Below are 21,202 nucleotides of genomic sequence, written 5' to 3'. Positions count from 1 at the left end.
GAGTAGACAGAGTCAGCAGCATCAAAAAAATGAGATTCAACATCACTCCAAAACGTCTTAGATATACCACGATGAAAAAACAGATGTGGCATTGTTTCTATATTAATTTCACAAAAAGTGCAGGAATCATCAACATCTATAAACTTAGCAATGATACTACTAACTGGGTATAGTATGGTATGCGGTATTTTAAAATGTACTTCTTTAGCCTTGTTAGATATACAATATTTGTAGTGTAGAAGCCGAACTCTAATTAAATTTAATTAAATTAAATTCAATTCAATTTTATTTATAGTGCCAAATCATAATAAAAGTTATCTCAGGACACTTTACAAAGACCACACTCTATGACTTATTTATGATTTACAAATGTGTATGTATATGCTATGTCCTCTATTAAGGTAAAACTTTCCTCTCAGGACAACTCTATTCATCCTTTGAAAACACTGGCGTATGTGTTTATTAATACACTTTCTATCTGAAACCAACTACCTCGAAGTCAGGCGTGACTTCAGCTACGTCATCACGTAAGGATCGCTTACGCTCGTCCAAACTGCGCACGCACGCTGGATTTGTGAATGGTGACCGAGAGCGCTACTGAAGTTGCTCAAAGTGAAGTGTCTCAGCGCAGAAGAAGCTTTACTCTTTGCACAGACGAAGACACGGGGTGAGGGTTATTTCATTTTAAACAGACGTTGAAGATTCTGTTTATTGTAAACGTCAACTGTGAAAATTAAAAACTGGAGCTAGCAGTAGCTGTTAAGCTAACGTTAGCCTCTGCATGTCAGTCACTTCCCCGTAGCCGAGCATCACCTGCGCGGAGCCTTTCTTTCTCGACCGACCAGCTGGAAAGTAACGGTATAAAACGTCTCTGCAGATGTTGAGATGGGAGGACGACAGTCTCAAATACTTCAGTCGTTTGCTTTCTGCCGCTAACAATGTGCTAAATCCGAGTCAGAAACCCCCCTCTTGTTTGAATCTTATCATCTTTGAAGACTATTTCCACCTGTTTTTACAAATAACAGAGGTTTTTATGTGTAAATGCAACGTATTATATTGTGTGTGTGTGTGTGTGTGTGTCTGTGTGTGTGTCTGTGTGTGTGTGACCTTTTTATAGTCAAAAGTACTAATCAAATAAATTATGAATCGAGAAAATAATTGGCAGAATAACCGATAGTGAAAAACCTCTTAAACTGCAGCCTTACAAATCCTTTCCATGTACCATTTCCTGTTTCTTTTTCTTCCCCAGGATTAACAAAATGTCATCGATGGAGCCCGTCATCAAATCGAGACAGGCAGAGAAAGAAGTTGATGGAATTTCAACACAGGTCGTCTGTACGGAGTTCAGCAATTACATATTCGTCGTTCTCACTCAGTATGGCAAAATGGGGACATTGATATCTGTCACACCTGACTCCACATCTAATGATATCACCACCCCAACGTTCTCCACCAAAGTACTGCTGGGCAAAGACGAGGTACACTGGATGAAATTGCTCAGATTAATATTGTATCAGCGTGTTATAGACTTGTTCCCAGGACATCAGACAGACTTGTTGCAACACAGGGTAACTAATTTCATGCTGCAAAAGGGCAGATACGATTGGTTGTGGTAGATGGGGAGAAATTAGATGTGTGCAGGCGGAGTTCAGTGATCTGTTAACATTTCATAAGAAAACCTATTCCAGCTCTGCATTGGCATGCAATTTTCTAACTACATACCGGGCAAGACATGGATCGTCAATAGAGAAATGGAGTATAATAATGTTTACTTGGGGAGTTGACGAGAGTTTTTGTTTTTCACTCCTGTGGTCTTTTTAAAAAGACAATACTTACAATTCTTGTAAAGTATGAGATTTTCGAGTCACATAGAAATGCAGTGTTGAAGCACAGTCACACAGACTGAATGAATGACTGTGATTGAATACTGGTATGTAATGAAGTTAAGCATTATGTCAACAGCCGAGTCTCCATCTCTGTTATTGTCAAGTTTACTGGATTACACAGCAGCCAGATAACCTGCTACGACCACATCAGGGGTTTCATTAAAATAGAATCAAGTCATATAGTGAGACCTGCAAATGCTTACTCTGGGAGAACTTCACAGAAATAAAATACTTTTCTTATGGCGTGTGTGGAATATAGTTCAATCAATAATGGCGCTAAAGGCAAGTTATAACTAGTTACCACATATTCAATGACAACAGCAGAATAGAATGTGATTGGAAACAAGTCGTCTTTTTTTTTCCTGGCGAACTTGTTCACAGTGTGAAATCATTTGGAAACTGCGTTAATTTGACACCTCAGTGTTTGGAGATATGGAAAAATTAATTTCTATACAAAAGAAACCCATTTTTTGTATTTAATAGAAATGATTATTGATAACTATGATATAAAACATATATTAAAGTGATAGATGTGTGTGTGTGAGGAAAGTTCTACAGATGTTATTTCTCAATTTTTATCAGTGAGGTTTCACAAGCCAGGCTGTTCTACTTACAAGGATTATTGAAGTCATTCATTTCCATTAATTCATGTTCTGCTGACATTGACATGTTACATTGCAACATTGCTGTGTGCAATGATCTGAGACCTGATTTCTGTTTCTATTTTCAGCCACTGACTCATGTCTGTGGGAAAAACTTGGCAACTTTTGTGTCGCAAGAAGCCGGCAACAGGCCTGTCTTACTGGGACTGTCACTCAAGGATTCCTCCATAGATGCAATAAAACAAATGAAAGAGATGATCAAAAGTTGTCAAGTCTGGTAGGAAGTCATCACAATGGACCTGAGCCCTGAAAGCTTGTTGAGATACAGGCCTTTTGGATGCACCCAATGTCACACTTTTCTTCTGCATCTTTTCAAACTGAAAGGATTCCACTATTTACTCAGTAATTAAATTATTAAAATAACAGGCGTGGGCTGAAAGACAAATGTGTAAATCAAATTTCAGTGACTGATCTATCTGACTTGTTAAAACGGTGAAGAATGACTTCTGGAAAAGAAGGATTTTCTGCAGTCCACTGCTCCAAAAAACGGAAGAATGTCCATTGACTAAAGTTGTAGTTTCCAAAATGATTTCAGTTCAGTTTCATCACTGTATGAAAAATGTATTGACCTTATTGTTTTTGTTGGTTTTGAACTGGTAATAGTTTATTTTTGTATTTTAGAATGAAAATGTTCTAAATTGTTTCATGAAGACAATTCCAAAATAAAACTACTAAAATGTTTTTCCTGTCTTTGAATCAAATGTAACTTTGATATCTCAGTTCCAGTCAAATATAGTTTATGCTTAGCACTGGATAAACATCCCCATCACACTGGACATTTGGGCTATGCCCCATGTAAGCTTTGCTATATTTATCAATCTTGGCTGTGTTAAACTGGTGAAAATGCAGAAAAACAGAATATTTGTGTGTGTGTGTGTGTGTATAAACAGTATATAGACAGTATATAAAATCGATCTTCATTTCCATGCTGGACTGTGTTGGAGAGGCGTTTATTCAACATTGTGCTTGGTTTTCTATTATTTCTGAGTTTTTTGAAGATTGGATTAGATTGCAGTAACCTAAATATGGAAATAAAAATATTAGATTTGCTATATTATAATATAGGTCACGCTGTACCTTTGGCTTAAAACATCTTTTAAACTTACAGAAAAAAACATACAAACGATGCAGACGTGCTCAACATAATGGTACAGAGAAAAAAATGATCTAAAAGAAAGTACACTTATATATATATATATATATATATATATGTTTGTGTGTGTATGTAAAGGTATGTATGTATGTCAATTTAAAATTGAATTAACTCTAAATATATTTGTAGTTGTACACAATATGATATATTAAATTCGATGTCAAATAGCAAGGCCTAAACTTAATATTTCCAAGATAGAGACAACGTGATGACGTCACACATGGATTTGTGGACACGTGACCCGTTCACCTGTGCCCAACCTGTTTATCTCTGCTGCTCCTCAGACTCGCGGCTCAGGGCTACATTCAAATCCTCGTCGTTTATAGGGGAAATCGGACTTTTCCGCAGGCTTCACAGAGTAAACGCTTCAGGCTACCGCAGTGTTTGTAATTTTCTGATTTACAAGTTTGAGTTTCTGAGTTTTTTACTCGCCGACTGTGGACTTCAACCTCGGCGAGGCACCTGTCTCAAACAAGGAAGTCCTGTCTGTTGAACCCGTCGTTGACAAAAGTCGACGGGCCGTTTTCTGAGTCAGTAAACGAGGCCGGTCGGTTGTTCTGAAAGTCGGTTTCGTTCTCCATGTTGATCCTATAACTTTGGCTTTGTGGACAGTACCATCCAAACAGGATAAAGCTTCCACCCTCCCCCGGACAAGGTGAGCTGTTTGTTGACGGTAAAGAAGGGGAATACCAATGCTCATTTGTCTTCCGCCTAACTCCTGCAGTTTATTTCTAATGCATTCATTCTTCTAGTCTCATAACAATACTTTCTATGTTCTGTTGTATTCACAGCAGGTGGCATGAAGTAATTGGGCAATATTCAGTCAAACCTAAAGGGCAGATTTGTGCTTATCTGTGTTTTTATGCTCATTGTTTAAAAAAAAGTGGTTTCTGCTATTCTTGACCATATTTCACTTGTAAAGAATTCTTAGATCCCAATGGAACAAATCTGGTAAAATAAGAAAAAAAAAATCTATGTTCTTACATCATTTTAGCCTTACACTGACTTTGCATCACTCCTTTTCAGATGAACATTTCTTTGGAAGCCATGGATTCATCAGCCGACAATATTTCTGTTATTCACCTGGACGCACCAATCCTCCCAGACAAGGCGCACATCTCCAATATGACCATTATTCAAACGAGCAACGGGACAATCATAGAAAACGATATGTTTTTAAACACAGTGACTGCTCAGGCCCTCACAGGGATATTTGTCTGGTCCGCCTTGCTCATAACATGCCACCAGGTGAGTTTGGGTCATTTCACAGAATGCCTTGACAAATAATATTCGATATACAAAAGCTAGGGGGAAAAAATCACTGCACCACATAACACCAGTGAGTAATGGAGCCTTAAAGCATTGCGCACTCTGTGATGTAAATGTGTAATCAGAGACGGTTGCAGAGTGACACATTGCACCACCCTTGCCAGAGGACAGAAACAAATTCTTATATCCATAAAGAATTATTACCTTACAGCACAGTGTCATGAATTCCGTGTCTCGGCTCACACCGCTTATTTTCATACTTACACCGGCACTTTGTCTTATCTAGTCATAAAGTATTCCAGGCAGGCAGGTATTATTCTTTCTTTGTCGTGCTTGCACTCTCTGTCTCGCTGCATTGTGGGAATGTTTTGCTTACTATCAGATTAAATGGATGAAAATCCTTTAGCTGATTAAAGCACAATAGATGCACGGCGCGCTCTCTCTATGTGGGATGGGGTGGTGGGGGGATCGGGAAGAACGAAATGGCTCAACACAGGGCACCTTTACCCAGAAACCCTTTCAGTACTGTTGTAAACATAATTGTGTGGGTGAGTACCCACTGTGCGCACATGATAGCTTATCATTATGGTTTTATCATTGGGAGAGAATGCAGTGGAGTGCAGTGTATTATCAGCAGGGAAATCAATTGATATTGAGATAACATTTACGGCGTTATTAAGGATGAGGGTGCTGTTTTCTTGTTCACTGGTTTTAATGTTGTGCAGCTGTAATAGTTCCCAGATTTAGTTGAGGATTATATAAGCCATGTCTTGAATATGCATCTACCGATATCCTCAGGCCGAAAGTCATACGCCTGTATCATATTTATTTTAACACGCATACATGTATATCCATAACAATAGCTGTTTTTAAGTGCTATTAATCTGATAGTTATTGTTTTTTAGCGACATTTCTTTGTAACATCCTCATGAAGCATCATCATGTTGCATCCTTTGGAAACAATCTTTGTTTAGGGATTTGTGATTCAATATCCAGCAAATTGCTTTCGAACTTTTTTTTTTAATATACTATTTGTTTGGCCAAACACAAGCCACAAGATTTTAATTGAACAAATAAATAGCAAGCGTACCGCAGGGAGAATGGAGCAGGTTTGCAACAAGCATCCCTTCTGTCACATAGGGAAAATAAAATGGTCTGCAGAACTAGCAATGCTGGTGGTGTTTCATCTGACTTGGCTCCAGAGGATTGCTATAGACTTCTAAACTCACATTCTGAATACTAAACACAGAAAGACAATGACCTTAGATCCTCTTTGCTGTAAAGTTGCCAATGCTTTTCAGGCTGGTAATCGGTGGAGTGTGGTTCCTTTTTCCTCTGTTGGCTTATTGGTCCGTTTGCAACGTGCAGCATTTGGGATTAAGAGCAGCAGACTGCACTTTAAGTGTGCTGTATGCCTGCGTCATGCTTTGCACATGTACTTCTAATTTAGTTACAGTATGTGCCACTTCTGTGCTAGGTTATATGTTTTACAAATGATGGTTCCCCTGCCCCTTACTCTATTGTCAGAAATACTTTCGAGCTTCACACATTATTCGGCATACAATAATGCATTACTGTCAGGTCAGGTAGGACAGGGTTTTCTGTCTTTTCAGGTAGGACAGGGTTTTCTGTCTTTTCAGGTAGGACAGGGTTTTCTGTCTTTTCAGGGAGATGGAAGACATCAGTCTACAGTTTGCTTCACTTTCAACATGTAGAGATGATGACCAAATGCATCACACCCCTACCCTCACTTTAATCAGGCTTTAATGTGCAGCCGCTAATGGACATTTAATCAAGCTGACTGTGTTGAGCAGAGTGAGATTTGGATGTTGCCTAGCATGCTCCTACACATGGAAGCTTTTAGAATTTAAAGTGTTCAGACCCACTGATGGCACATTTTGAATCAAAACAGTACAAAAAAATGTGAAGAAAATATTATTCAGCAAGTGAGCCCAAGTATGAGTGAAAATACTGTAGAGCTAAGTAGATGAATCGATTAGTAGATAGACAGAAAATAAATTGGCCATTATTTTCTAAATCAATTCATCTTTCAAGCAAAAATAAGCTGGTTAAAGCTTCTCAAATGTATGATTGATTTGCTGCTTTTCCGGGACATATCTGATTGTAAACTGAATATTTTTGTGTTGACTGTTGGTCAAATGAAACAGGCCATTTGAATACATCATCTTGGGCCTTGGGGAATCACTATTTTCTGACATTTTAATGACAAACTGATCAATTTAGAAGAACATCTGCAGCTGAATCAATAATAAGTTAGCTGCAGCCTTAAACTACTGTATGTGGTTATAATTTCAAAATGTAGACATCTTCCAAAGGTTTTAATTCAATAATTGTCACTTCCTTTTTCTCAGTGCACAGTGACATGCCTTCAAACATGCCCATTACTAAATACCAAAACGAAAATGATCAGAAACTAATGATAATTAATAATGATAATTAGTATATCAGATATTTTATAATACGTAGAAAGATTTTTCAGCATATCGCTGGTGTTTCCAACCTTATTGGTAATATCATTTTATAGACATTAGCAGCACTATTGTCATCTTTCTTTGTAAGATGAAGCCAATCTTTGGACCATTTCTTCCTCTCTGCCATGACTCTTTCTTGTGGCAAGTTTCCAGCAGCATAGAAGCATGAGTTTGATGTCATTGTTTTGCAATGTGCAACTGTCAGAAAACGTGCCAGCATTATTAAAAAAGGAATTGATAAGCTTGGAGGCATGAAATCTGGTCTCCACCGCCATCCCTACACATGGATATGGTAGTGGTGATGTGTTGGTTTTCTTTCCCTAGAGAGTTATTAGTTATTAATGGGTCATTAGAATCTTGGTCGCCTGAGAAAATTTTAGTTGGTTAGTCATTTTTTTTAAATGGTGTCTTTATGAAGAATGACTCATTAGTCATTACTAGAAACCAATTTCCTCATATGTGGTATTACACACACATTCCCTAATATGCTTTGCTCTGTAATAACATTTTAAGAGCTCTTTCTGCATGACTGCAGTCATTTGCAGAGGGACAATGATACTGGAGAAACCATATCTCCTATTAAATATGCTTATTGTTAAGATAAAGAAGTACTATGAGTATTAGTCGGATACAAATTCCTTTGTTTGAGGTTCAATCAAATTTGCAGTATTTTAAACTGTTGATGTAGTTGTATTCCATATTGTTTGTTGGTTCAGAGATGTTGATTGTTTTTGATTTGCCAACATTGGTGAGATTAGCCAACCTGCAGTCATCAGCCTGCATTACCTGAGAGCCCTGAGAGGGGTAGTTTAACTGCAATTTAATTACACTGTTGAAAACAAATACCTCCCTCTGCTGACATACAGATCATAAAGTGCTGTATTTGCTTGGGATCAGAATGGATAAGCCAACACTTAACTCACTACAGTGGCAAATTAGGCATTTCAGTAGGGATTCAAAAATGTAATTCATCATTTGGATGTGGCTCATGAGTGAAAAAAAGTATCAAATTAAAGGTCACTGGAAATGATGATAATCAGATTGTCTGCCATATGCTGCGTGTATTCCCATAAAACTTTTCCGCTGCACTAGATTATCTTTATGGAGGCCATATGGAGCTGTGGGTGTGTGTGTGTGTTTAAAAAGTAAAGGTTAAGACCTTTTATCAGCTCAGAAAAAAAAGTTTTATTCCCTGATCATATTGTCTGCTTCTGTATGTGAAGGTGTGGCCACTAAGTTCAAAGCTGGAATGTTTTGGGAGTTGGGTGATCTCTCTTTACTGTAGTCAACTGTAGTGGTGTTTCATAGTGACAGATATTATTTCTAGCTACATTTGTATCTTGCATTGACTGCTTTGTCCATGTAAAGATCATAGTTGCCTGTTTTTTCTGACAGCTCTCTGGTTGTTGACATATCACGTTGATCACATATGTGGTTAATATTGTTTATATATCACGCGTGGTTCATATTGCGTCAGGGTTAGTGCTTTGGGCAAACAATTTCATTTCATTTCAAACATAACCTTTTCTAGATTACTAATGTTTTTCATATGCTTTGTTTTTGCATTTCCGTTGTAGATCTATACACACCTTCGATCCTACACTGTCCCAAATGAACAGCGCTACATCATCCGCATCCTGTTTATCGTGCCAGTTTATGCCTTTGACTCTTGGCTCAGCCTGCTCTTTATCAGCAACGACCAGTACTATGTCTACTTCGATTCTGTTCGAGATTGCTACGAAGGTAAGTATCACAAGCACTCCCCTTTTTAAATGATCTGCCTGATAACATCCTTTCTGTACAGTCAGGTGTGCTCCCCTCCCTCATTTTTTAAATTGCCAGCCAGGAAAGGAAAGACGATGAACTGACCAAACTAGTTTTACACGACACCAGTCATTGTTCTCATGTAGATAGACCTCATTATTTGAGGTGTTACCTTTCTAGGAGGAGTAAGTAAAGGAGCATCCTTTTTTGTGAACTGGTTTCAGTGTTTGTAGATTAAAAACTACAGTGTACTTTTTTTTTAAGGTAGAATTATTTTTTTTTCAAATTTTTTTTTCAAATTTTGTTCTGCAGTGATTTCTTATTTTGCTGCTGTTGTATTCAAATATATAAACCCTGTTCTGTATATTGGAATTGACTTTTGTACAACTGTATTTGTTTTATAAGTTGAAAGAGCAAAGGTGAATCATATGCAAGATGGATTACAAGTAATTTAGGAAAGGGAAAAGTAGGAAATGCATTATTTAGGAGATTAGTTTCCAGTTTGCAGGCCAATTTTGTGGCTGACTGATAGTGTAGTGCATCAGAAAGCAGGGAGAAATACCACCAGCAGCTACGGCTAAAACATAATGAACCTTCTCTTGACTGGACACCATCTGCATTAGCTTCGTTTAATCCCTCCTTAAATAGCAACAAAGGATTAGGAAGGGATTTCCAAGACACTGAACCCTTGGAAGCTTCTTAATGTAAGGACTGAAACATTTATTGTTCCAAAATGAAGGACTAATTATTTTTTTTATCATGTGGCGCTTTTCTCTGCTAAAATGAATTGACCTTTTTAAATTAAGTTATACTTGAAGGTGATGAGAAATTGTTTTCCAGTTAAAATCATGCCATGTATGGTACAAGGTTATAAAGGTCTAATATTGTAAAAATGGAGGTTTCTGTCATTAGAAATCCGGTCAGAGTACTGTATAAATACTGTAAGTATCAAAACACACACTCAATCCATAGAGAAATGCACACAGCCCATATTCAAAAATTGTACCTTTCAACGTGTTTTCAGGACTTCTGTATGGTTCTAATGCTGCAATGATGGTGCAGAGACTCAGAGAGTGCAGTTGTGAAAAACGCAGAAACTCTGACCAATCAGAGTAGACTGGGCTTTTTTTTGGAGGGGGGCTTACATAGAGGCACCAAAGCAGAGTGTTTAAGTCAGAGGGCGAATACAGGTATAATCAGACAGACAGTAAAAATAATCAAAGCATGTTCCCATGTTCTAGTAGAAACCCAAAATACAATAATGAACCTGAAAATGAGCCATGTGGAACCTTAAAAAAGTAACTCTTCTCTTTCTCTTATAGCATTTGTCATTTACAATTTCCTGAGCCTGTCCTTCGAGTATCTGGGAGGAGAGAGTGCAATCATGTCAGAGATCCGAGGGAAGCCCATACAGTGAGTGTTCTCATTTCAATGACCTACATGTACAGACCGGTTTGTTTTGTTACTAGTTTGAAGATTTTTAAAATATTTTTCAAGTTGACGGAAGTATCACCTTCTTTTCAGCTCGACTTGGGTTATAGTCACAAAAAGGTACAATGTGCATGTTTCTGTCCTTGAATTAGCATTTAGTTTGAACAGCACAGTGAAAGAGCAGGTAATAAACTGCATTGGTAATCTGTGACACTTTGGTTTATCAAAAGCTCTGAGATAAAGGATAACACAGGCTGTGTTTTATAGCTGACTCAGCCACAGGGCAGCAGCTCTCTGCCAGGTTCTTAAGACAGTGGAGACACCAATGTTGAGCCCTGATAAATGGTTGCATTGCTCAACACCAGCCACTGAAAACAAAACATTTATTCTGTATCTTGTTCTGGAACAATTCACTGCACGTCCTTTTCGGATTTCCATGATGGTCAACAGATATTGTGGATAATACTGTTGCATGTTAAAATTTGAGTTGATTATGTTTTAATCATCAGCATGGCAGATTAATTAAGCACATCACATCATTTATGTATACACGCTATTACTGTACTATGCTCACAATCTATTTTTGCGTTAGCATTTTAGAAACTATTCTTATTAGTATTTTACATCAATATAAGATTCAGTTTTTTATGCAATGTCATTAATATACTATATTAGGTGTGAAGTGCTTAGATAATACACCTCAGATGTACACAGGTTCTGTGGGAATCAACACAGAGAGCAACAAATACTTGGACTACTTTCGCTCTGCAGGGAAATTCCAATTTGTTTCTCAAATTCAATTTGAATATCCATGCTCTCATTTGCAAGTGGTGACGATGCATTGAAGTATTTGGGCATCAGTAACTCATCTTCAAAGTGACAGATTAAAATAATTAAACAGTCTTTGAACAGTCCGATGGTTAGGAGCATGAAAAGCACCTAAAGCGCTCTGAGCAGCTATTCCAATGAAGCTGCAGAGCACCATGATTGTGAGCTCTTGTTTAAGGTGAGGCTGAGCTCAGACCTAGCCTTTCTCTCTGCTGCTTCCGGCCTCAGTCCTTCATCAGTCAGTTCCATCTCGCTCCCCACCTCCTAAACTACGCCCCAAACACCCCTGACTCACAGTAATAATACATTAAACTAAGAATAGTTACAAGAAATACAAGAAAACAACAATTATTATTATAATATTGATTGATCTGACATTTATTTTCTTAATGGATTGATTAGTCGTTTTGTCTATAAAAATATGCCCCTCATACTTTCCCAGAGCCCAATGTGATGTAATGATTTAAAGGTCCCGTTTTTGTCCACCAAACATCCAAAACTTAAAGATGTTCTGTTTACAGTTGCATAAAACCGATAAAAATCAGGTAATCCCAGCTCACATTAAAGAAACGTTACTCAAACGATAAATCAATTAGCTTTTGTATTACATGGTACATGTTTCTCTTTTACATGTCACTCTATCCATACTTTAACTTGTTCTTGTTGCTGGATGCTAAATATATGGTCATTTTCTTGCCATCTCCACAGGTCAAGTTGTCTGTATGGTACCTGCTGCCTCGGTGGAATGAGCTACTCCATCGGCTTTTTAAGATTCTGCAAACAGGTGAGCTTCAATCATCCCCTTATCTCTGCTCTTGAGATGCTCCTTTTGCACACATAGAAAATAAGAATACATCAGATTGAAAAAAGTAAACGTCCTTAAAATATACTAAGCAGTAAATTACCACTCTGCCCACATCTCCAGACTGCCTAAAAATGACAGCTGTTATAATTGGCTGTGTGCTTTTCAGAAGATAACATCCACTGATTAAAAAAAGAAGGAAACAAAAGCAATTGAGGCCAGGTGAAAGCAGCTTGATAATAAACACTGAGAGATGATATGAGCTGTCAGCACAGCGCTCCCTCAGTGTCTTCCCATGCTGCACAAGCTCCTAGCCTAACGCTGATGAAAATTGGAGCTGAGAGTTATGCCTTCAAAATAAAACATGTGGTTAAAGTGTGTTTTTTTGTTTTTTTACAAGGGGCAAGTGATGAACACTCAGTGTGCCTTCACAGGAATCCTTCGTGGGCGTTTTAATAGAAAATCTTGAAAATTTTCTCTCTGGTGAAATTAATCTGAATTAAATAATATTTCTCTGTGTGAGACCACAATTAAAGATCAGCACGGTAGCATTGTGCGAAATCACCCATCAGTTTTGTAGGAATTTGCTGGGTGTCAGTGCAGTGAAAGTATTGGCCTTGAGCAAAGGCTAAGCACTAATTTATCCTGCTTTTAAAATGGGTCAACCTCATTAACATTCATTGAACAGAGAATTTCATAAATCGATACATTGAACACTTTTAGAAATTATTATACGGTGTTTTACAGGTCAACCCCTACGAATTAAGTGACTAACTGGTTTCAAAGTAATGATAAACTGCTGTCGGACATTAATTCTAACTGCATTACTGAAGCACTCAATTATATTGATCATGCTGTGTTGACACTTGGAAAAAACACCAGAGATGAAACTTCAAGGTTAAAAAAAAAAAAAATCGCAACTGCTCATCAAAGTCAAATTCAAAAACTAGCAGCTAGGACCCTGGCAGAGTGCAAGATCTGAAAGGCCTTGATTTCTTTGGGTTGGGGATAAAAACATTGAAATTCTGTGCACATTTTGGGGAAGCTTCAGTGTGTGATTAGAAGAGGGGTGAACAAATGAATCACTGATATGGAAAAAGCGGCCTAAAGTAATTGTGGTTCTTAGAGATAAGGTTAGAGGATAAGCTGCTCTTGCATCCCAAACGGGTTTTTTTGACATTCTATTTGAAGTCCTTTTCTTATTTGATCAACACTTCAGGCTCTTATTTTCCTGGAACTTGGCAAAAGTGGAATCCTGTGGGGCCCAAGGGCAGCTGTTGTGCTGTTTAGGGCCATTGGGGAAAGAGAAAAAAATAGACTGCCATCTGATGAATGTGCAGTGCATTTGTTTTCTTTAGTTTGTGTTTCCTTAAAGGGAAGAACAGCAGAAAGAATAAACAAGCTTTTGATTAAAAAAAATGAAAATAATATATTGATGTCGGGCAGAGGCTTTATCAGAAAAGTCTCTGAAAGTTTCCTTCCAGAAATTAAAGATGCAGGAATGGAGCCGCCGGGAGAAGAGTGTGAGACAGCTTGACAATAAATACAATGGCCTTGTGGTTGATGCATAGGTTTCTTAATTAATCTGTTATCAATTTATAAGGATCAGGTTTGAGTGTCAGAATTGTAATACAGAAAGTATTGTTGATGTTTAATAGGACTCAGGAGAAATTTATAAGTCAGTTATGTTGATGGTTGCCACCAGTGAACTATTGATATGAATTCTGAAGTGTTAAAAATGATCACAGAAAGAAAATGCCTCAGGTCATTTCATGCTCTGCAGTCCCATAATTTAGTATTGAAATGGAAAACACCTAGTCTTGAAACCAGACCAATCTGCCAATCTGGTTGTCGATCATTTTTCGTTGTTTTTATTGGTTATATGTCAATAACCACTGCAGGTTGCTATGAAAAATGGGATGTGATGAATATAACCAATGTGCATGTTATCCTAAATTCACATAACCCTGCAAACCCAGTTTTAAATAGCGCTGTTATTGAAACCGGTGACAAATATGTAGAGTTAACATATCCTCTTATCGTGCAGTGTTCGCTGAAACACACATATAGCTTAGTATTAAAATGTTTTACTAGGTCTGTATAGGCTGTACACACAGATGCAGTGTTAAGAACTTAATTAATTTAAGCAGAACCCACATTTAGGACTTTGAATCCACTAGTATTATGAATGTGCGTTGTGTTTCATGTCAGGAAATAGCATGTAAAATGATTTGCTTTTAAGCTTTTTGTACTGACAGCCTTAACTTTCCCTATGCTTGTTCTCGTGCCAGTGTGTCACTCTGAATATCCTCAAAGCAAATCAGTAATATAAATGATTGTTGATGTCGTTTTGTAAAGCCCACCACCGAGTGTGGCCGTTCTAAAAAGCCTCCCTCTGGCTAATCAAGTTGAACACTCTTGGTCTGTTGCTTTCAAGCGCCAGACTGGTGATGGGAGTTTAGAGAAGCCTCTGTCAAATTGGTTGGTTCAGGCTTCAGTACACAACACAGAAGGACACTTGTTCTCCAGTCTTATATGGCATGCAGGTCTACATCCTCCAGCCAGTCCCTATCCACATCAGCATGAAGACATCAGTATCAGATAGTTTGCTCTCTAGAACTGAAGGAAAGACAACCCTAACAAAGGATGCATGCTGTGTGTTTTATGACCTTTTTTAGTTAAGGGAAGTCAATAGTGTTTGACATTAGGGGTGTCACAATATCGAGTTTAAAACAAAAGTCGACCGAAACGAGCTTCAATTAAAATTTTTGAGATCAAAAGCAGTATTGACGATGCTCCCAGAAATAAAATAACCCACTATAGATAGCTAACCGGCCAGTAGCACGCAGCTAAGAACACAGGGTAACGTAACCTTACCAGTCGCCTGCAGTTGCACTTTTCCAGATACTTTGGCCAGAGTTAGAGATGATGGAAAGGCAAAAAAAAAAAAACTGCTTCACTGAAACCCCTGTGTGGCAACAAACAATAAAAGGTGCAGGCTTACATTCAGGTGCATCTTGTAACCTCTCACTCTATTACGGCATTGCAGTCAGTGCTAAAAAAATAATAATGTTTGAATCAAACCATGATGCGTTCCTTGCTGGGAGTTAGATGAGAAGATCGTTACCACTCTTATATCTGTCTGTTGAATGTAAGCCCATCAACTGGTCAGCCTATCATAGCACTAAAACCAGAAATGGGGAAACGATGAGCCTAGCTTTATCTAAAAGTCCACCTTCTATTACCTCTAAAGCTCACTAATTAAAAGGTTATATATTGTACTAAAAACCAAAGTTTGATGCACTTTTAACACATAGCCGCTTGCAAACTAGAACACTTTTAGGTTGTATGGATTGAACAAACACAATATAACCTGTTGATGAGTGAGCTTTGTTTCTTGTCAGTGAGCAGCTACCAATATTTTTTCACATAATTAGATGAACAAACAAATCCTGACGTCCTTCTTCACCCTCCTCCACCTTCTTCATGGTGTCCTTACTTGTTTGGGTGTCTCATTCTGAATTGCAATGTGTTCTCCAGGCGACTCTCCAGTTCTGCGTTGTCAAACCCATCATGGCAGTCATCACCATCATCCTGCAGGCCTTTGGCAAATATCATGATGGAGATTTTAAGTGAGCAGCACCTCTCTTTTCATTTCATTCTTTATGTATCTTATGCCTCCCATGCCATTGCCAGCAGGCTGTTTGCTGTTTATGTGTACATGGAAATCATTTGCAGATAATTATATCGCCTCCTCACAGTTGGCATGATGGAGCTGGCTAGAATTAAAAGGTTTCATTTCAGGCAGAAAGTGTTAGGTTCAAACTTCTCTGTGAGAGTGTGCAGATGCTTTACTTCATGTTGTCCCAGCTGTGTCAGCCATAACCCCATCCTTTTGGGTACTGTTGGTATTGCAAAGAATAATTCACGGGTTTTTGATATATGAACTAAAGAAATTATGTCTTTTAAAAGCTTTCCCCAAGTGCAGTAAGTGTTCAGAAATGAAGACACTTACTTCTTATATGGTGTTGCACTCAGGGAAGCACAGTGTTATAAGGGGAGATGCATTGTTTCATTTCATACTTTCACTTTAGATGTGATACAAAGACGGGGGTAAATTGCAGACTTGTATTTTATTTCCAGTTGTACAAGATGAGCCAATAAGGGTCTCAACAAAATATGGAGAGGTTATAAATTCAATAAAATTGTCTTTAGTGTGTAATCAAAAGCTATAAAATCTGCAGCCTTATAAACTCTTTCTGGCTTTATTTCAGGTACTCTTCTCCACCTCTCAGCTCAGTGTCTCTTTGAAGATTCAGATGTGGCAATGCTTGTTTCTAAACTAGTCAGAACAAGAGCTTAAGACACTCCAATGAGCTTTATATCATTACCCTCTTACTGTCAAGTTAAAATATAGACATGATTAAAGTCTTTCTGCTTATTCCTTCATCTACTTCAACAGCAAAATTAGCAGGCAGAAACCTTTTTTCATGTCTTTCTTTGAGCTCTGTAGCGAGACCATGATGATTCAGAGATTGTTTACTTATACGCTTTCAGCCAACCATGCACTCTATACTGGATGGGAGTAATTAGTGTAGTCACAGCTGAGGTCTCAGAGAGGCTCTCTGGAATGCAAAGAGGGTAGCAATGCAGTCCGACAATGAAACACAGTCTATAAGTCTGCCTGCTTTATCAGATGCAACCTGAAATAAAAAGGACATGTACAAACAGATTTTATTAACCACTTTAACTACGAAGATGAAAGGGCTTTATTTCCAGCTGTATTTCCTGCAAGTTGGCTGAAGTAGTCTTTTTCATTGAGCCCAATGTGATAAATGGATTCAAAGCTTAGAGGAAGCTCGTAGAGGAAGTCACTGTACACAGGCTTGTCATATGATCACAGATGAAAAAAATGGCATGGTTATACATTCTACAAATTTTTTAATAATGTTTTCTTTTCCCTTCTCTGTTTCTGTGCAGCATAAACGGAGGATACCTGTATATCACAATCATCTACAACTTCTCAGTCAGCCTGTCTCTGTACGCTCTCTTCCTCTTCTTCTTCGCAACAAGTGACCTGCTCAGGCCGTTCGAACCAGTGCTGAAATTCCTCACAATCAAATCTGTCATCTTCTTATCCTTCTGGCAAGGTTAGTTCCCCATCAACCCTTTCTGTATCGGTACATAAAAGAATGAATTGCTGATGAAGTTGTTGCTGTTTTGTAGGAATGGTCCTTGCCATCCTGGAGCGCTGCGGTGTCATACCCAACGCGCTCTTCATCGATGGACATGAGGTCGGCGCCGGCACCGTGGCAGCAGGCTGGCAGAACTTTATCATCTGCATTGAAATGTTCTTCGCTGCTATTGCCCTCCGATATGCCTTCACCTGCACCGTCTACCAGGAGAAAAAAAATGAAGTGCCAGGTGAGCGCTGTTGCCTGCCCATCACTACCTCTTGCCCTCCCCTTGAAAATATGTTGCCATGTTCAGAGACTAATTTTCCTTCTCCCACGCAGAATGAGGACTGATGCAGGCTTGAAAGTGTTAGCAGTAACTGTAACTGCATTTCTCTGTGCTTTTTGCAGCCTTTTAGTCCAGTCAGACTAGCTTTTAAAGTTAGATTTCACATTAATTCCCGCCATTTAACTGGTACACAGGCTGTAATGTCTGCATATTTACAAATGTGTATTGAAATAAATGTAGTGCTGTTGTGATCAGTGTGTCAAACCGATGAAACCTGCTGACTTCCAACCTGACTAGGGGCACAAATTGTTAGTCTTGGCTCAGAGGACAGTTGCCAGTAAAACAATGTAGAGGAAGATGAAGAGGGATTCAATAGCCACAGTACAGTAACAAGCAGGGAGGGAGCGCCACCTCTTTGTCATTGCTGCTTGAAAGTAAGTAAAAGACGAATGGAAGCCATGGGAAATGTCTTCTGCAGCCAAATCAATCATTTTGCCTTTTTCCTGCTATAGGAAACCCTCTTGAGCTGCTTAACAATCACACGTACTTGAGGTGATGATGAAATCTGAAACTTTACTGTATTAATGTGGTACGATCTTTTTTCTTTTTAATCAAGATAAAAATCAACGACGGTAATGGGATAATATTAATGGTTTTCATCTTTACAGTTCTTCCTGCCCATATGGAAAGGCATCCATTATTCATCTTGATGTCCAGTTAAAGTAGAACAATGGTGATGCTCCAGAGTGTATGACAGCTGATTACATATACCATACTGTCCCCTCCTACATTAATATTAGCACTCTAGTTCTGCTGGTGCACACCCACCCTCAGGTGCTTATGTATGTGACTGCCACGCCCTCGATTTGCCATTCCTCTGCTTCAGCCCTGTGGAGCAGTAAGGAGAAACTCAGCAGACCGTGCCTGAACTGACCTATACCCCCACCCAACGGTCAATCTGATCCAAACAGCAATGCCAGTGACCCTGCAGTAGAAAGCTGTGGATGTGTGCCAGCTCATTTTTGCCTTGAACACCCCTTTAGTTCTGGGATAAATTCAACCTGGCTCACAGCTGGGTGCCAAGGGACCATCAGTAGAGACGGTGGCTGTGACTGAATTGTGTTCAGTCCTTTTATAGACTGCGGCCTGTACAAATGTCATGATGAAAGAAAGAAATCATGCCTATTTCATTTTTTTTTTCTAACGGATAAATATTACTGCTATAATGTTGCAAAGTGATGAGTTTATTTTACCGATTAAACAAATAGGTAATCGGTCAATGGACAAAATGAGTTCGACACACCATTGAGTCATTTATGCACTTAAAATAATCTTTTTTTTGTTATTCTGACTTCTGGAATATGAGGATTTGTTGCATTTCTGTTTTGTATGATTGTAAATGTGATACGGTATGAAGATTTTTGAGAACACCATTTTATTTTTTTACATAGCGCTCTTAATTTCCTGCGATTCACACCCCTTATTTATAATGTCTCTACAAAAAATAGATCCAGCAGCAAGTTTGCTTAAATTAGCTTAAAGATGAAACTATAAACAACTAAACTGGCTCTGGTATTAAAAATATCCAAATCTACACCTCTAAATCAGCACTTTAAGTTACACGTTAAATAGCATGTGTTTAACTTATTCAAAACTGAAATTAAAACAACATGTCAGAGTTTTACAGGAAGAACAGTCTATTTCTTGGCTAGGAGCAGTTGCCGGGCAACCAAAGGAGACTCCACAAAGTTACTGTCAAACTATTGAGTAATTTAAAGCTGTAACAGTGCAGTCAAGTATGATCATCTAACTGTTCATCTCCCAATGTCCTTGTTCCTATGTTGTTCCTACAGAAAACAACCCTCCTATGCACAGCATCTCCAGCGGTCTGAAGGAGACCATAAACCCGGGAGACATGGTACAGGATGCCATCCACAACTTCTCCCCAGCCTACCAGCAGTACACTCAGCAGTCCACACAGGAAGTGGTCCAGCCCAGCGTGAATGGAAAAGTGGCCACAGGCAACAAGAGCTCCCGCAAGTCTGACAAAATCATGCTGATTACCTCTGATGATGAGTTCTAGGCATTTTCCCAGCAAGATCCAGGTGTTAGTGTCTTTGCCCCTCTCGGAGAAACGGCTGTATTACATATCGCACAGAGCTGGATTGAATCCAGGTGTTTAATTTTCATCATCCCAGTATTTTAGATGGACTGCTTGCTTCTGTCGTGTTTTTAATGAATAATTTAAGCACCAAGAGGAGGATGAATTAATAGTTGTTTATAAAATTGATAGCTCAATGACCAGAGAACCGAGCTGTCTTCATCTCTGCAGTAATAATCCCAGGAAAATGACATGTGACCTTCACTGTATCGGAGACATCTGGAGCTGTGCGTTCTCTTTAAATCAAGCCGCTGGATGTTGAGCACTGTCCCTGATCCTGAATCTGTTTCGTTCATTATATCAGTGCTGGCTTTCTGGCTGTCTGAAGTGCGTTCCCTCTGATTCATGTCAGTTTCAAAGAGGAGATGATTAATATGTGACTCCAGGAGGGAAGCAGGGAAACCAGTGATGGCTGGCATTGACACTTTATGGACCGTCTCTCGCATCTGCTTGTTTGAAGTATTTTCTGAGCATTCCTCTGCATGGTTTCCTGACAAATGGAAAAATGTGTTCAGAGACACATTCGTTTTGGAGCAGGTACTTCAAACTGCAGACTATTGCACTTCGCAAATCCTTTGTATTTATCGTCGCATGGACAAATTCGATAAATCTATCTCCTACAAAGTGGGAGTTGTATTTTTCTCATTAATTTCCCCAGCATGCTGAAGAGTTTAATTCTGTGCAACTAGACAGCCTTCAACAGACACTAATGTATTGTAAATGGTTTTGGCAGAATCCTTTTATGTTTGACGTGTTCACATCACTATTTATGTTTTAATTCCATGTACCAGGGATACTATACTATGAAATATGCACAACATTCGATTGGTGTAAATTTTGGTGTTAAATATGTTCAATTTGTGCAGAAAAATATTTGGATAATTGGTAAGATTTAAATGTGTGTACTTCAGGTGTAGTCAGACCAAACTGAATTCTGTGTGAGGGAAAAGAGACAAACCAATGCTGTGTGCTTTAAGAGATTTTGTCATTTATTCTCCCACTCTATTCTTCTCTAGAAATGATGTTTGTCACAAGAAACATAATGCTGTCTATTAGTTATTGCAAACCAATTTTGTGTATGAAGTCCTTGGTTTTAATTTTCATACCCTCTTGTGCCAATTCTAGTTGTCTTTCTGGGAAAGCAGAAATATTTTAACAGTTGGGTACAAAGTAATATTAGAAAGTATGAGAACTCGTTGACTTGTGTGTCTTAGTCCTGTGTGGCACCTGTAGGAAATTAAACGATTGTTTTTGCATGTGTAACTTGAACTGAGTGAATCTGCACTTTTCG

General features: G+C 38.5%; 2 protein-coding genes across 2 annotated transcripts; both read left to right on the top strand.

Annotated features, from left to right (window-relative positions):
* The first annotated feature begins 561 nt into the window (after nt 1-561).
* psmg3 (proteasome (prosome, macropain) assembly chaperone 3) lies at nt 562-3,112 on the top strand. Its single transcript, XM_083931643.1, is given in 4 exon segments — nt 562-667; nt 1,250-1,478; nt 2,617-2,754; nt 2,756-3,112. Coding segments are annotated over 4 exon segments (492 nt in total). The 5' UTR covers nt 562-578; the 3' UTR covers nt 2,792-3,112.
* A 900-nt stretch (nt 3,113-4,012) lies between these two features.
* On the top strand, nt 4,013-21,081 carry tmem184a (transmembrane protein 184a). The gene is made up of 9 exons (XM_083931618.1): nt 4,013-4,356; nt 4,728-4,949; nt 9,040-9,205; nt 10,549-10,639; nt 12,194-12,269; nt 15,828-15,919; nt 17,268-17,437; nt 17,514-17,711; nt 19,604-21,081. Exons 2-9 carry the CDS (start codon nt 4,728-4,730, stop codon nt 19,831-19,833), a joined length of 1,245 nt encoding a protein of 414 aa, XP_083787744.1. The 5' UTR covers nt 4,013-4,356; the 3' UTR covers nt 19,834-21,081.
* Nucleotides 21,082-21,202: the final 121 nt, after the last annotated feature.

Source organism: Echiichthys vipera (assembly GCF_963691815.1).
Source record: "Echiichthys vipera genome assembly, chromosome: 17".
NCBI lineage: Eukaryota > Metazoa > Chordata > Actinopteri > Perciformes > Trachinidae > Echiichthys > Echiichthys vipera.
Note: the sequence above shows the minus strand (reverse complement) of the source record. Positions and strands in the feature narration are given on the sequence as shown.

Bases quoted from the DNA above. Each gene is read 5' to 3' on its own strand.
- tmem184a (XM_083931618.1), top strand. From the start codon at position 4,728: ATGAACATTTCTTTGGAAGCCATGGATTCATCAGCCGACAATATTTCT. The intron at 9,206-10,548 runs GTAAGTATCACA...TTTCTCTTATAG, and splicing joins TGTTCGAGATTGCTACGAAG to CATTTGTCATTTACAATTTC. The intron at 17,712-19,603 runs GTGAGCGCTGTT...TTGTTCCTACAG, and splicing joins GAAAAAAAATGAAGTGCCAG to AAAACAACCCTCCTATGCAC.